Genomic DNA, 12,018 nt, shown 5'->3' on the forward strand with positions numbered 1-12,018 from the left:
ATTTCAGTCCTGTGAAAGCCAACACCTTATGCAATATCAGTGACTGAAAATGATTAGTGTAGTCACGAAAAGTCACTGCCTACAGCTATTTTTTTAATTGTTGAAGGGAATTTGCATGGAAGATGAGATCAATTATATTGATCTGATCTGATCGCTACGTGCTCCCTGACCTGGAGCTTCGTTGTTGGTTGAACCCATTCATGTTAAAAAAAAATAAAAAATTCCCCGGACAGGTTTATATTAAGGCTGCTTGAGAGGTGAAGTCCTTGATCTGACGGTGGGCTTTTCCTAAACAGACAGGACACCGGAACTGTCCCCATTTCGTTGCCGTACCGCCTGTCGCCATTTTCAAAACGGCTAAGCTTTATTGCGCACATCAGAGTTGTTCAGCAAAGAAGTTTAAATAAAGAGACGGATCGTTTGAATCATTCAAGGTAAAACATCCATTGACTGGAAGCTGCATGTGGGACGGTCGTCAGTGGTTTATTCAGAGTTTAAGTGCTCCTGAATCCCAATGAGGTCCACTGACCTAATAAGAAACCTTTTCTAGATTACATTAGCTTCCCTGGCTAAAGCTAATGACGGACAACTTGCTAGAACCGGCTAGCTCGGCTGTTTTGAAAATATTGAGTGAAGACCATGTGAACATTAGCAGCCTTAACCTGTAACCTAAATAACGTTAAACCAGCCGGCTGCTAATAAAATGTGCATTTGCTTTGTAATGTTGCGAAGGCACAGTAACGTTAGCTTCCATTCAAATAGAAAGTAAATGCGACGTTACGTTAGCTACTTCAGACTTCCTAAGAATATGATCCATTTGCTGATTTGGCATGCATAATGCACGTGCACAATAACATTACATAAGCAACATTAGAGTTCCAACTAATGCACTCGTGTCCTTCCTGTTCCAATATTCAGATAAAATGGTAACAACTCATATGGATGGTAAACAAATTCAAACAAAACTTTCTAATAAATTCAGTACGTCCTTCTCTGCGTTAAGTGCGTGCTCTTCCACCCGGAGATAAAAGTGATGTAACGTTACTATAGTATTCTGGCCACTTTCAATGCTGTAATTTATATGTTTGCTGGTTGCTGAGAGTGATTTCTTTTAAACTGCCAATTTTGTGAAATGAGTTTGAAATGACTTGTTCTCTCCATACAAGAGAGAGCAAAACATCCTGCACCTCCAGACCGTCAAAGAAAATGATGGAGCTACCCAACTACAGCAGCCAGCTGATGCAGCAGCTGTGGGCCTTGAGGAAGGAGGGCCACTTCTGTGACTGCACCATCCTGGTTGGAGACAGCCCTCACCGTGCACATAAACTGGTGCTGGCTGCCTCCAGCATGCTTTTCAGGTAGCATGAGCATAGGATTTGAAAGCTGGTCTGCAGAGACCGGTTTGCAAGTGATTTATGAAGCGTTTAGCATCTGTACTTCAGCTATAAAGTCAAGACTTCAAATCCATCTCCATGCTCTCTGTGGTAGAGGTGTTTTGGGGAAAGACTTGGTCAACTTAAAATGTATTAATGCACGTATAAAGTCTCAGTTTCAACTCTTTGATGATAAGTGAAGTCTCATATCAGTGTTCTTTAAACAAGTCTTTTCATCTGGAGTTGTAGACATCCACATTGTCCCTATATTGATGAACTTGAATCACAACTTTATTCAGCTTCAGACGGGGAAAAAAATAAAAGGCACAGTCTGTCATGTATCTCATCTAGTGTTATTTACCTGATATCTGGCAGTATGTGGGCAGAACGCACATGCCTGTCAGAAGGCAGTCGCCCCATATATCCAATGGTGTTTTTTTGGTCATTTAACAGATTAATAATAATCATTCAGCGCTGTAAAGACATGACTAAGAAAGGGAAAGATGACTCATAATGGGATGGTCACTTGGGAACTTGAATAAAAATGATAATGAATATTAATCTCTGTCAGGTCTCTCCTGGATGGCTCCGACACTATCTCCATCGATACAGCCCTGGTTTCCTCACAGGAGTTTGGCTGTCTGCTGGACATGGTCTACACTGGCAAGCTGCCTCTAGGCAAACACAACGTCAGCCGCATTGCCGCCGCTGCAGACAGCCTGCAGATGTTCGACGTCGCTGTCGGCTTCAAAAATGTCCTCACCAGTCTTGTAAACCAGCAACCCCCGGTCCCAGTCCTTTCTACACAGACCGCAAGCCTCGCCGTGATCAACAAAGCTCAGGCTGTGAACCCTGGAGGTTCAGCTTCACCCAACAAGGGTGACTCGATTTCACACAAGACAGAGCTACAGGCTGAGCTGAAGAAGCAAGACTGTCTGGGCGCAGGTGAAGACACAGAGGAACCAGCATGTAAAAGAGCCTGCGTGGAGCTCTCGGAGTCCTCAGGTCAGTTTCAGCTGCTTACCATGTCAAAGGCCTGTTTTGGGGTTTTGCAACATGGGTTCAAGGTATTATACAGAGTTACCAGTTTATTAGGCACAGTTGTACAACCTAATGCAATCCAATACAACAACACAGCAACAGTGTGTTACTGTATGAACAGGTTCTGACTGCACCCCATCTGTCACAGAGCCTGAAGAAGCCACAACCGCAGAAAGCGTAGTGGAAGGAAACAAGACTGCAGCTAAGGTATCCAATGGGCCTGCCATTGGTCTGCATTCCTCTCAGCTTGTGGAGCTCCTCTCCAACATGTCATCGGTCCTGGAGCTGCTGAGCCAGGCAGCACAGAGCAGCCTGGATGAACAGGAGAGACAGGTAGAACAGGTCTCCCTGTGGAACCTTGAATGCCTTAAATCTTAGAATATCTTCAACAACTAATAGTTTTTTTGCAAATATGTTTTTCCTTTTTACGTTTTCTAGTTTCCTTCAGATTCATTTTTACACTTTAAACTATTTATGCATTTCCCTGCAGCTGCCTACTATCCTTTAGGTCCACTAATTACTTTAAACAATAATCATGTTTATTAGGCAATGGCAGATTCAGTAAGTAGATGTATTGTGGCATATGTTAGTACTAGGTATAAAGTGTAATGCACCAAAATATGAATCAAAGGAAAAACTAAAGATAATGGTTGCAATGCATAAATGTTGTAAGGAAAGCAGGGAAACAAATAACATTAATGTGGAAAAAGGGTCGTGGATACAAAAACATGACGGGTACATGACAAAAATGAATACAAAATCCTGCGTGGCCCTATATTCAAAAGAAATCCTGCTCTGGTGAGTGATCTCAAAAATGTTCGCTGCTCCGGTGTGGCATATACGCAATACGGAAAAATAATAAAGTGCTGAATCAGCATTCAATCTAACGAGTAAAGGCCATAAAAGCAGGTTGGAATTACCTGTACGTAATGAATTCAGTACTATATGCTTCCACCTTCTGCAGATGTTTCAGATTAAAATTCTGACCAGGAAAAGGTTGTACAGTTTTTAAGCTACTCGAAGCCTAATTATAAAAATCTGTTCAGGAAGTTGGCCATTTAATTTCGTAACGCTGAACTAAAGAAACTGAAACCTAAAAGCCACTGAATTTTTTTCTTTTAATCTAAGCTGTATTTCTGTTAGAGAAGAGAAACAGCAGAGTGGTGAGTATGGCATGAGCCTCTGTCGTACTGAATGCTGTGGTAATGCACACTATACTGAATTTGTAGATGAAGACGACAAAAATGAATGAAGTGCGGCTAATTAAAACAGAGCAGGTCAGAAACAAACTGTACAAAGTATGATGAAATATTCTTATTAAATGGGTGCAATTTGCTATAAAAGCCGGGCTCTAATATAAGCATTTCATCTCTGGAGGTGAGGTCACTGAAGGTGCATTTGTGCTCCTGCCAGGTTGTGTGTCAGTGCTGTGAGGAGGCAGATCCCAGCTCGGCGCTGGAGAAACTGATGAGCAGGGTGAAGGAGGGGCAGCTCAGTGAGGGAGGGCTCCTCAGGCTTCTCCGGACTGTTCAACAGAAAGCTCCTTCCTCCTTCCCGACACCACTGCTGTCTCTGGTGGAGGAGACGGAGGGGAACACACAGGAGCCGGAAGGAAACCAAACTGGAGGTAAAGAAGATCACTTTATGCCTGTGTGAGTGGATATCTGTCCATTTAAAATCTCCAAATGTTTTTTTTATTAATTTACATTATTATTGTTATCATCAATATTATTATTATTTTCCATCTTGGGTTATTTAAAGTAGTCTACCTTGCAGGCATGATCACTCAGTTGTGACTGAACCAAAATAGTCATGTTTTGTTGAAAACAATACAATAGGTTTGTGGTGTAATATGTACAACATGTCCCATGTCCCTCACGAGACCTGGACTTTAGTGTCCTGGTTAAGGTCTTGGTTTCAGAACCATTACAGCCCTAATATTAATCATTCACATCAGGTTTTAACCTTAATTCCATCTCTTACAGTTGACTCAGGAAAACAGAACGGCACCAGAAGTGAAGAACAGCAAGAGGGAGAGGAAGAAAACATTAAGGAGGAGACAGAAGAGGACGAGAAAGTCATTAACAATACTGTATGCACAGACTCTTCCTCCCCTCCTCCTCCCTCCTCCTCCCCTTCCTCCCCCTCCAAGCCCTACTCGTGTCGCTGGTGTAAGAAGGGCTTTTCCTTCAAGTGTCGGATGTCGGCCCACGCGAAGCGCTGCCCCATGTCCCAGGAGTGTGAGCAGCAGTGCCCACAGTGCCCCGAGAAGCTGGCCAACCAGCGGGCCCTGCAGCGGCATCGGGCGGAGGCTCACCGCAACACCACACGAGTGAAGAAGAAGGTGGCCTGTGACCTGTGTGGCCGGACCTTCGCCCACCCATCAGGTGAGAATCCCAGCTGGCTAGTAATATCAATATGTCATATTCATATACAGGTGTACAGACTGGCCTTTAGAACCTGATTTGAGCCAAAGACACACAGTGAGTTGCGAGCTCCCATTAATTTAGTATGAGAATCCCTCACGAGGAGCACGATGGGAAAGCTGGTGGAAAGAGACAAGCAGGGAGTGCAGAGTTCAAATAAATGAATTGTCTCGTGGACAGTTTGGGGAAAATCAGCGCAGTAACTAGTCACACCTGACGTCTGTCAGATATTCAGAAACGCACAGCAAATGTCATGTTGAGCTTATTCTTTAACACACTCTGATCAGACAATAACTTTTTAAAGTAAACCTTATTTAAATTGCAGTGCAGAGCTGCAGTGAAAAGACAGATGCGTGCAGTGTTGAACTCTGAAGAGCGATGACTGGGTTAGGGGAGAGCGGCCGATTTGTTGATAGGCTATTACTTCTGACGTTAAATCAGATATTGCTGTGGGCAGGACACTGAGGGAGATTACAGAGTGGGGACTACTGACACAGAGAGGCAGCTACATCAACAAAATAGCGCATTTTAAAATTTATTTAAGCCTAACTTTTTTGCTGGACCGACAAATGATTCGTTCTGTGAATCAGAACCACGGTATTATCAGAGACACGGGTTTTGTGATCCATTGCTCACCTAATTTCAGCAGTAAAGAGATGCTTTGGACTTATTTATACTTGTTGGAAATGTATTTCCTTTAAAACACGTTCTGCGAGCAGACTGGAAGAAACTCACTAGCCTAGCAAATTTAAGGTCACAAACAGCCCATTATGCAACACTCTGTTATGTGGATGTAACATTCAAATGGTATATGAATCATTCTCGCTCCATTCAAAGAGAATATCTGCTATAGTTAAAGCGTAAATGTGTAGTTCTTGAATATAATACAGCCTCCTCTTTTCATATGTAGTTTCCAGGGGAAAAAAACCTGTTTTATGTGAGAAATTTATTTCAAATTTTGTGAATTTGTTAAACATGCACCTGTTTTACAATTGTAGCAATTAAATATCATCCTGTCCCAAAATTATTTTACTATCATATTATAGTTGGGGTTTTTTTTTGTTTTTTTTACAAAATTAACATGTTCGTTGCAGGTCTTCTGTAATTTAATTGCAAATGTTCTACAGTCCCGTGATTTTTGCGAGTCGGACAAGCTTTTTTATTTTTATATTTTTTTTTTTAAACTCTTTATTGAACATGTTAAAATACAACAACCAAAACTAAATAAAAACAAACAATCAACAAAAAAAGACCATCAGCAGATGATCTAAGTCATGTTCAAAGGGGGTAGGAAGAAGTTCGAATAACTTTTCTTGTCCTACCCCCACTTCAGTGATATATTTTAACTACTTAAATTGTTTGCATCACTTAGAACTGTGGAAGCAATGAGATGAGTCTGTACTTGTGGAGTATATGTTTGTCTCCAGTTTTATATATTGGTATTACTTTAGCTATTTTCATTTTATCTGGGAAGACACCAGTTTGTAGGGACTGATTGCAAATATGGGTTAGAGGTCTTGCTATGGATTCAATAATGTTTTTGACTGTGCACATAAGTATCAATATCATGGCAGTCGGTGGACTTCTTACTCGTCATTTTTTACAATATCAGTGTTCTTTTTCATCAGTCCCTCTTATAAATATTGTTTCTTCAACAAATAACTTCTTACTTTCTACTCCGTCACTACTAGTAAAATTAAAAGTAAATTGCTGTAATAATCAACTTTACTGCATCTTAATTTATTTTTATCTAACTTATATTTTTGTTCTGCTTCTATTGTTCTTCTCTGTAAGAATTCTTTGTGTAGTAAATTCTTCTTCTTCTTGCATGCTTCAAGGGATTAAACGGTGTCGTCGGTCTGCTTTCTCTTGTCACACTTCAGGCATGATTTACCATAAGCGTACCGAGCACTTTGAAGAGAAACCGTTTGCGTGTGAGGACTGCGGCGCCAAGTTTGGCGCCAACTCGTCTCTGAAGAATCACATGAGGCTGCACACGGGAGAGAAACCGTACCGTTGCAAACACTGTGACATGAGCTTCAGTGTGGCGGCTGCACTCGCATACCACACCAAGAAGAAACACTCTGAGGGTAACACACACACAACGTCGCACATACACTGGGGTAGTAGCTTGTTGTTAACAGGTCTGTTGGAAGTTTGAAAGTTGAAGTCCGCCCCTGACTGTCATTTTAGTTAGTTAGCTTAGCTAGATTTTTTGTTCAAACCATTATTTCACTAAAAGTATATTATAATATTGAATAATTCTTATTTTCTGACTTGCAATCCACCATCCTGATTAATAAAATGAATCTGGAATTGGGCCTATCATGTATTGTGAGATGAGGCAGCCTGAAAAGTTTGTCTGAATGCTCAACCCTTTCGATAAGCCTTGCCTTGAGCCTCATGATTTGCGTGTCCAGTCAGTCCAATCTGTGCACATTCACTTTTGTCTTTTTTGTGTGTCTTTAGGGAAGATGTATGTGTGTCAGTATTGTAAGGCCATCTTTGCCCAGTCCATTGAACTGACGCGTCACGTGCGAACACACACCGGCGATCGGCCTTATGTGTGTCGAGAATGTGGCAAAGGCTACAGCCAGGCCAGCGGGCTCACCGTCCACCTGCACAACTTCCACAGTAAGAGCAAACACACACATACATTCAGGTCTTTCTGCAGTGTTTATGTGTGCGTCATTTACAGGTGCATCAAATAGAAAAGATGGTTTTCTTCGATAGTTAGACATTATACAGTTGCATGGCTGCCTCAACATGTTGTGTGCGCTCAGTTTTGTCGTGTTATGTGTCCAAATTCAGTGCTGACCAGAGAAGAGATTACGAACATAAGAGAAGTAACTCCACTAGATTTTCTCCTCGTCTCATCCATGCAATTACTGGAAATTCTGGTCAAAGTTGCCCTCACCTTTGTCCATGTAGTGAAGAACGGGAGGAGAGGGAATCCTGCCCATGCTCCTCCCTGAATTCTACGCTGTGTGTGGAGGGGACAAACCCGGGTTTCCTAGTTATTGTCCTTAGTTTGCCATCAACATCCTGTATTAGTACACAAAGGCTGTGGCGTTTAGACGACTCTGTCTGTTTTCCGCCGCCACAGTGGCTTTGTGTTCCCGTGTTACTTTCAGTAACAGTTCCTCCTCATTGTCAGCCTGCTTCACATTTACACCGGCAACCGGCATCAACCCTGAAACGCAGCTAAAACGCTGGTGTGGACTGGATAAGATTTAAAGAGGCAAAATACAAGTTTAGCAAGGTGTTGAGAGGTTAAACAACTGGACTATATGGAAGCAGATATGGGTCATAGATTTTTTGAGCTTTTGAAATGATATTATAATAATAATTTCCCTGTCTGTAGTCTGCTAAATCACCTTTTGTGTGTATGTGAAAAAAAATTGCATGCACATATCTAGTTTTTTCACATGCACACAAAAGATGATACACAACTGCAAGCTGGGAAATAATTTGTGAAATCATTTTTATTTTAAATGGCCTGATATCACAAATGTAACTGCAACTTGCAGGACGTTTCTTTTTCTTTTCCTTGTATGCGAAAACCTAATGGCAGATTTGTCGGAGCCTCACGACTGTCAGAAGTGTTGTCTCAGCTTCTCCTCGTTGGAGGAGCATCGCCAGCACATCCAGGAGTTCCACCCAAAAGAGTTCCACAAGTGTCCCACCTGCAACAAGGTGTTCACCAGCGCCGTCCTGCTGGACAAACACAAGGGCACACACACTGGAACCAAGCCCTTCAGCTGTGACCTCTGCAACAAGTCTTACCAGGTAGGACGAGGGTGTTCACCTCCACAGCTCTGAGTCCATGGCCGGTCTTTAAGCGTATTTTATGCATGTCTTTCTCTGTTGCCACAGCAACTGTCAGGCCTGTGGTATCATAACAGGACCAACCACCCTGACGTGTTTGCTAGCCACACCCGGCAGCTCAAGACCCTGGTCCAGTGTGACGTCTGCTTCAAGTTCTTTCCCAGCGCCGCCAGTGTGGCCAAACACCAGGCAGCTGAGCACCAAGGTGAGGACGACACGATACGGGTTCACGTCACAAGGTAGTGGTGGCATAACGGCAAACACGGGCCTCCAGGAAAATGATTTGTCAGAGAAAATATGAGAATTCTTTTGCTACATCTCAACTCTAGGTATGTTTCAGAAATCTACTGTATCAGTTTAACTTGTAATAATCAGAGACCCGTGGAAAGAACAAAATAATCCAGTGCCTTGTTCTTCACTGTGAGCGACTGTTCACTGTCTTCTCCTGGTGCTGAAACAATATCTGACAAGAGATAAAGAACAGAGGAACAATAAAACCAAGAATGTGATTAAACAATACCTCTTTACCACTATCTCTTTAATCCAAGCACACGTTTAATCCCTGTGTGTCCAAAAGAGATTAGAGAGGGAGATCGCAGACAGATTATATGGATGCAGTAATCCGTCACAGGGGCCAATCGTGTGTGTGTGTCTGCTGTGATTTTTGTTACATTTGTTACGTCACTGTTGCAGAGCCATCACGCAGTGCAGGCTTTTCAAATGAATCAGAACGTATAGCAGATATCACTTCTGACCTCAGCCCTTTCGATTTGAACACTTTTTTTCCCCTACACAGTAACCAGAATGACCAACCATTCAGGAAAGAAGGGCCAAAGTTGACCCATAGTGGACCCCCAACCTACCTAAAGACAAAGAGAAACGTAACACGAAACGTATGGTTTTCAGATTATCGGAAAGATTACAAACAAGGCAGTCCAGATTTTTAATACTTTGAATCACTTTAAAAAGTACACCAGAGCGACCGAAACATTAGTATGATCAATCAGTTGTGATGCTGACACTTTTAATCCAAATTAAATAAATGTGAGAATTGGATGATTTTTGTCCTTTAACATAATTTGCAAAGGTTTGCCTTCATTGTTGCATTTTCTTCACATCCCGACAGCAATCAGTAAATCAAATGCAGTCACACAGTCCGAATGAAATGATAGCGGGCCTGCCTACCTGCCACCCCACGTGCACTCTGCTCGTGCAATCATTGTGCATGAAAATGTGTTTTGGGGGTGTGGCTTTGGAGCGAGGGGGTGGGATTTTATGCGCTTGGATACTTTCCAGATCTAGCTGTCTCTTGCTAGTTTCTCCAGTGTTACCACTCCCAGCTTTAAGGAAAATAAAGAAATAACAGCAGCGCTTCATCTGCTGTCTTTACTGATGCTGTGTGTCCTCCAGGCTCGGCATCATCAACGTTGCATTGTCCCTACTGCCCGGCTGTGTTGGGCGGGGAGGAGGAGATGCAAGAGCACATCAGCAGCCAGCACATCAGCCAGAGCAGCGAAGCATGCAGCTGCTCCCTCTGCTCCCTGGTCTGCTCTTCCCAGCTGGAGCTGCAGGAGCACCTGCTCTCCTGCCACATGGAGGCACAGGAGGAGCAGGGGGCCGGAGAGGGGCAGGCCTCCACCTCGCGCACAGTAAGGAGCTCTGCTGCCGCACTAAAGTCAGATGGGAAATATCGGACACGCAAGAGTTCTGCATGTCAACTCAGCCTTCATCTGTTAAATACTATATACACTCCTTTATGTGCTTCTTATTTTTACCCCCTGCTTTTCTTTTCTAAATTCTAATTATTTTAATAACTTTTTAATAAAATTTACATATTTAACAAACAACTTCTCTGTCCAATCAGGTGATTTCAGCAGATCCAACAGGCAGTGAAGGGGCGGAGTCAATCATGTCTGAGGAGCAGGCACAGCTGGCAGCAGCCCAGCAGGTGTTTGTGGCTCTGGCAGGTGAAAGAGAGGGCGGATCATCAGCGGAGGTGGTGGAGGTCAACATGTTTGAACTGCTGAACAGCTCAGTCACCTTCATCTGTGAGGACAAACCGCCACATCCTGACTCCTAAAGGGTTAACTTTGACCCTCGGCGGATCACTCTGGACAGTTTTATGGTTATTGTCTCCTCTGATCATTAATCCGACAACACGGGCTAATTCAGACATAATTCACAAGCCATGGACTCTTTGTGTTTGTGACTCATGTTTAGTCCACCACAGTATTCTCTCTGGTAGAGTTCTGCAGTTCTAATAACTGTGGTGAATGTGTGGTTCACTTTAGTTTATGTACAGGAACCCAGCTTATGAGAGTCGCCCCAGAAGAGCACGGAAAGTCAAAACCAAACACAAAAGCATAAACACAAACTAAACACAAACATGACCTTCCTCAGGCAGCCTTGTCTGTTCCTACTTCAGTTACTACATTTCCCAGAAAACAACCCGTTAGAGACAGAATGTGGACTATTTGTTAAAGCTGGAGGTCAGGCCATCAGCCGAGTGTGGAAGTTCCTGACCTTGGAAACATTTTTGGGAAAATGTTACTGCAACAGGATATTTAATAGCTGTGGATTCATCCACATTTGGTGCTTTAGTATTTATTTATGGTTTATTTTTTATTAGGGACTGATACATTTTAACATAGAAAAACAGAAAACAGCAATCCCCAATGTGTGTACCATAGTGTTTTTAGCAGTTGCTAATTTGCAACACCCGGGCTATTAATGAAATAAGTGATTCCCTACCAGGGCTACTTCTGCAGTTACGGGGTGGGGTGGGGCGCAGCTGATTTGATCATATAAATGATTAATGTGACACTGATCTTTATAATTATTCTCACAGTACCAACTGTGGTAGTCTGCACTAGACAGGCCTCAGTTTTCCACCAACCTGAGTCAGCTGGAAGTTGATTAAGACTTCAGAAAAACTGGTCAAAAAAAAAGATACCTATAGGATTTTGCTGACAATAAGAAAAAAACTAGAATATTGGGAACCTTAACCTTTAAAATGACGACGCTAGACCAGACACAAAGGTTACCTGTGGCCGCATTGCATTCTGGGTTATTCTCTTCTAGTGTAGGTATAGAAACCGGTATCACTTGTGTGATTGTTGAATATCAGTGAAAATCACAGCTCGGTGAACTTATTTCTCCTCTTACACCTACAGCTCTCTGCGGCCTGTGACACATCTCTCCATGTGTAGCTGTCTACATCTGTTTGTGCAGTTTACCAGGAACATTAACATCGAAACATATACACAAGTGCAGAAATAGTTTATCACCAGTAGAAATGTGACGTTGAAGGAATAAAATCAAATAAAACAAATTCTAATGTATTTCTTTGT

The 12,018-nt window shown here is 42.6% G+C and overlaps 1 protein-coding gene across 2 annotated transcripts; it reads left to right on the top strand.

Annotated features, from left to right (window-relative positions):
• Nucleotides 1–315: 315 nt before the first annotated feature.
• zbtb40 (zinc finger and BTB domain containing 40) lies at nt 316–11,999 on the top strand. 2 transcript variants are annotated; one of them, XM_038695770.1, is made up of 12 exons: nt 316–434; nt 1,167–1,358; nt 1,945–2,378; nt 2,536–2,747; nt 3,828–4,041; nt 4,400–4,801; nt 6,724–6,930; nt 7,310–7,474; nt 8,415–8,629; nt 8,717–8,873; nt 10,079–10,317; nt 10,533–11,999. In XM_038695770.1, exons 2-12 carry the CDS (start codon nt 1,207–1,209, stop codon nt 10,746–10,748), a joined length of 2,613 nt encoding a protein of 870 aa, XP_038551698.1. In that variant the 5' UTR covers nt 316–434; nt 1,167–1,206; the 3' UTR covers nt 10,749–11,999. The 2 variants fall into 2 exon arrangements, with proteins under 2 accessions (XP_038551698.1, XP_038551699.1); XM_038695771.1 differs by having other exon boundaries at nt 2,563–2,747.
• Nucleotides 12,000–12,018: the final 19 nt, after the last annotated feature.

This window comes from Micropterus salmoides, unplaced genomic scaffold, assembly GCF_014851395.1.
Source record: "Micropterus salmoides isolate LMB-PRFRI ecotype aquatic unplaced genomic scaffold, ASM1485139v1 Ms_hic_scaffold_4, whole genome shotgun sequence".
Classification (NCBI taxonomy): Eukaryota; Metazoa; Chordata; class Actinopteri; order Centrarchiformes; family Centrarchidae; genus Micropterus; species Micropterus salmoides.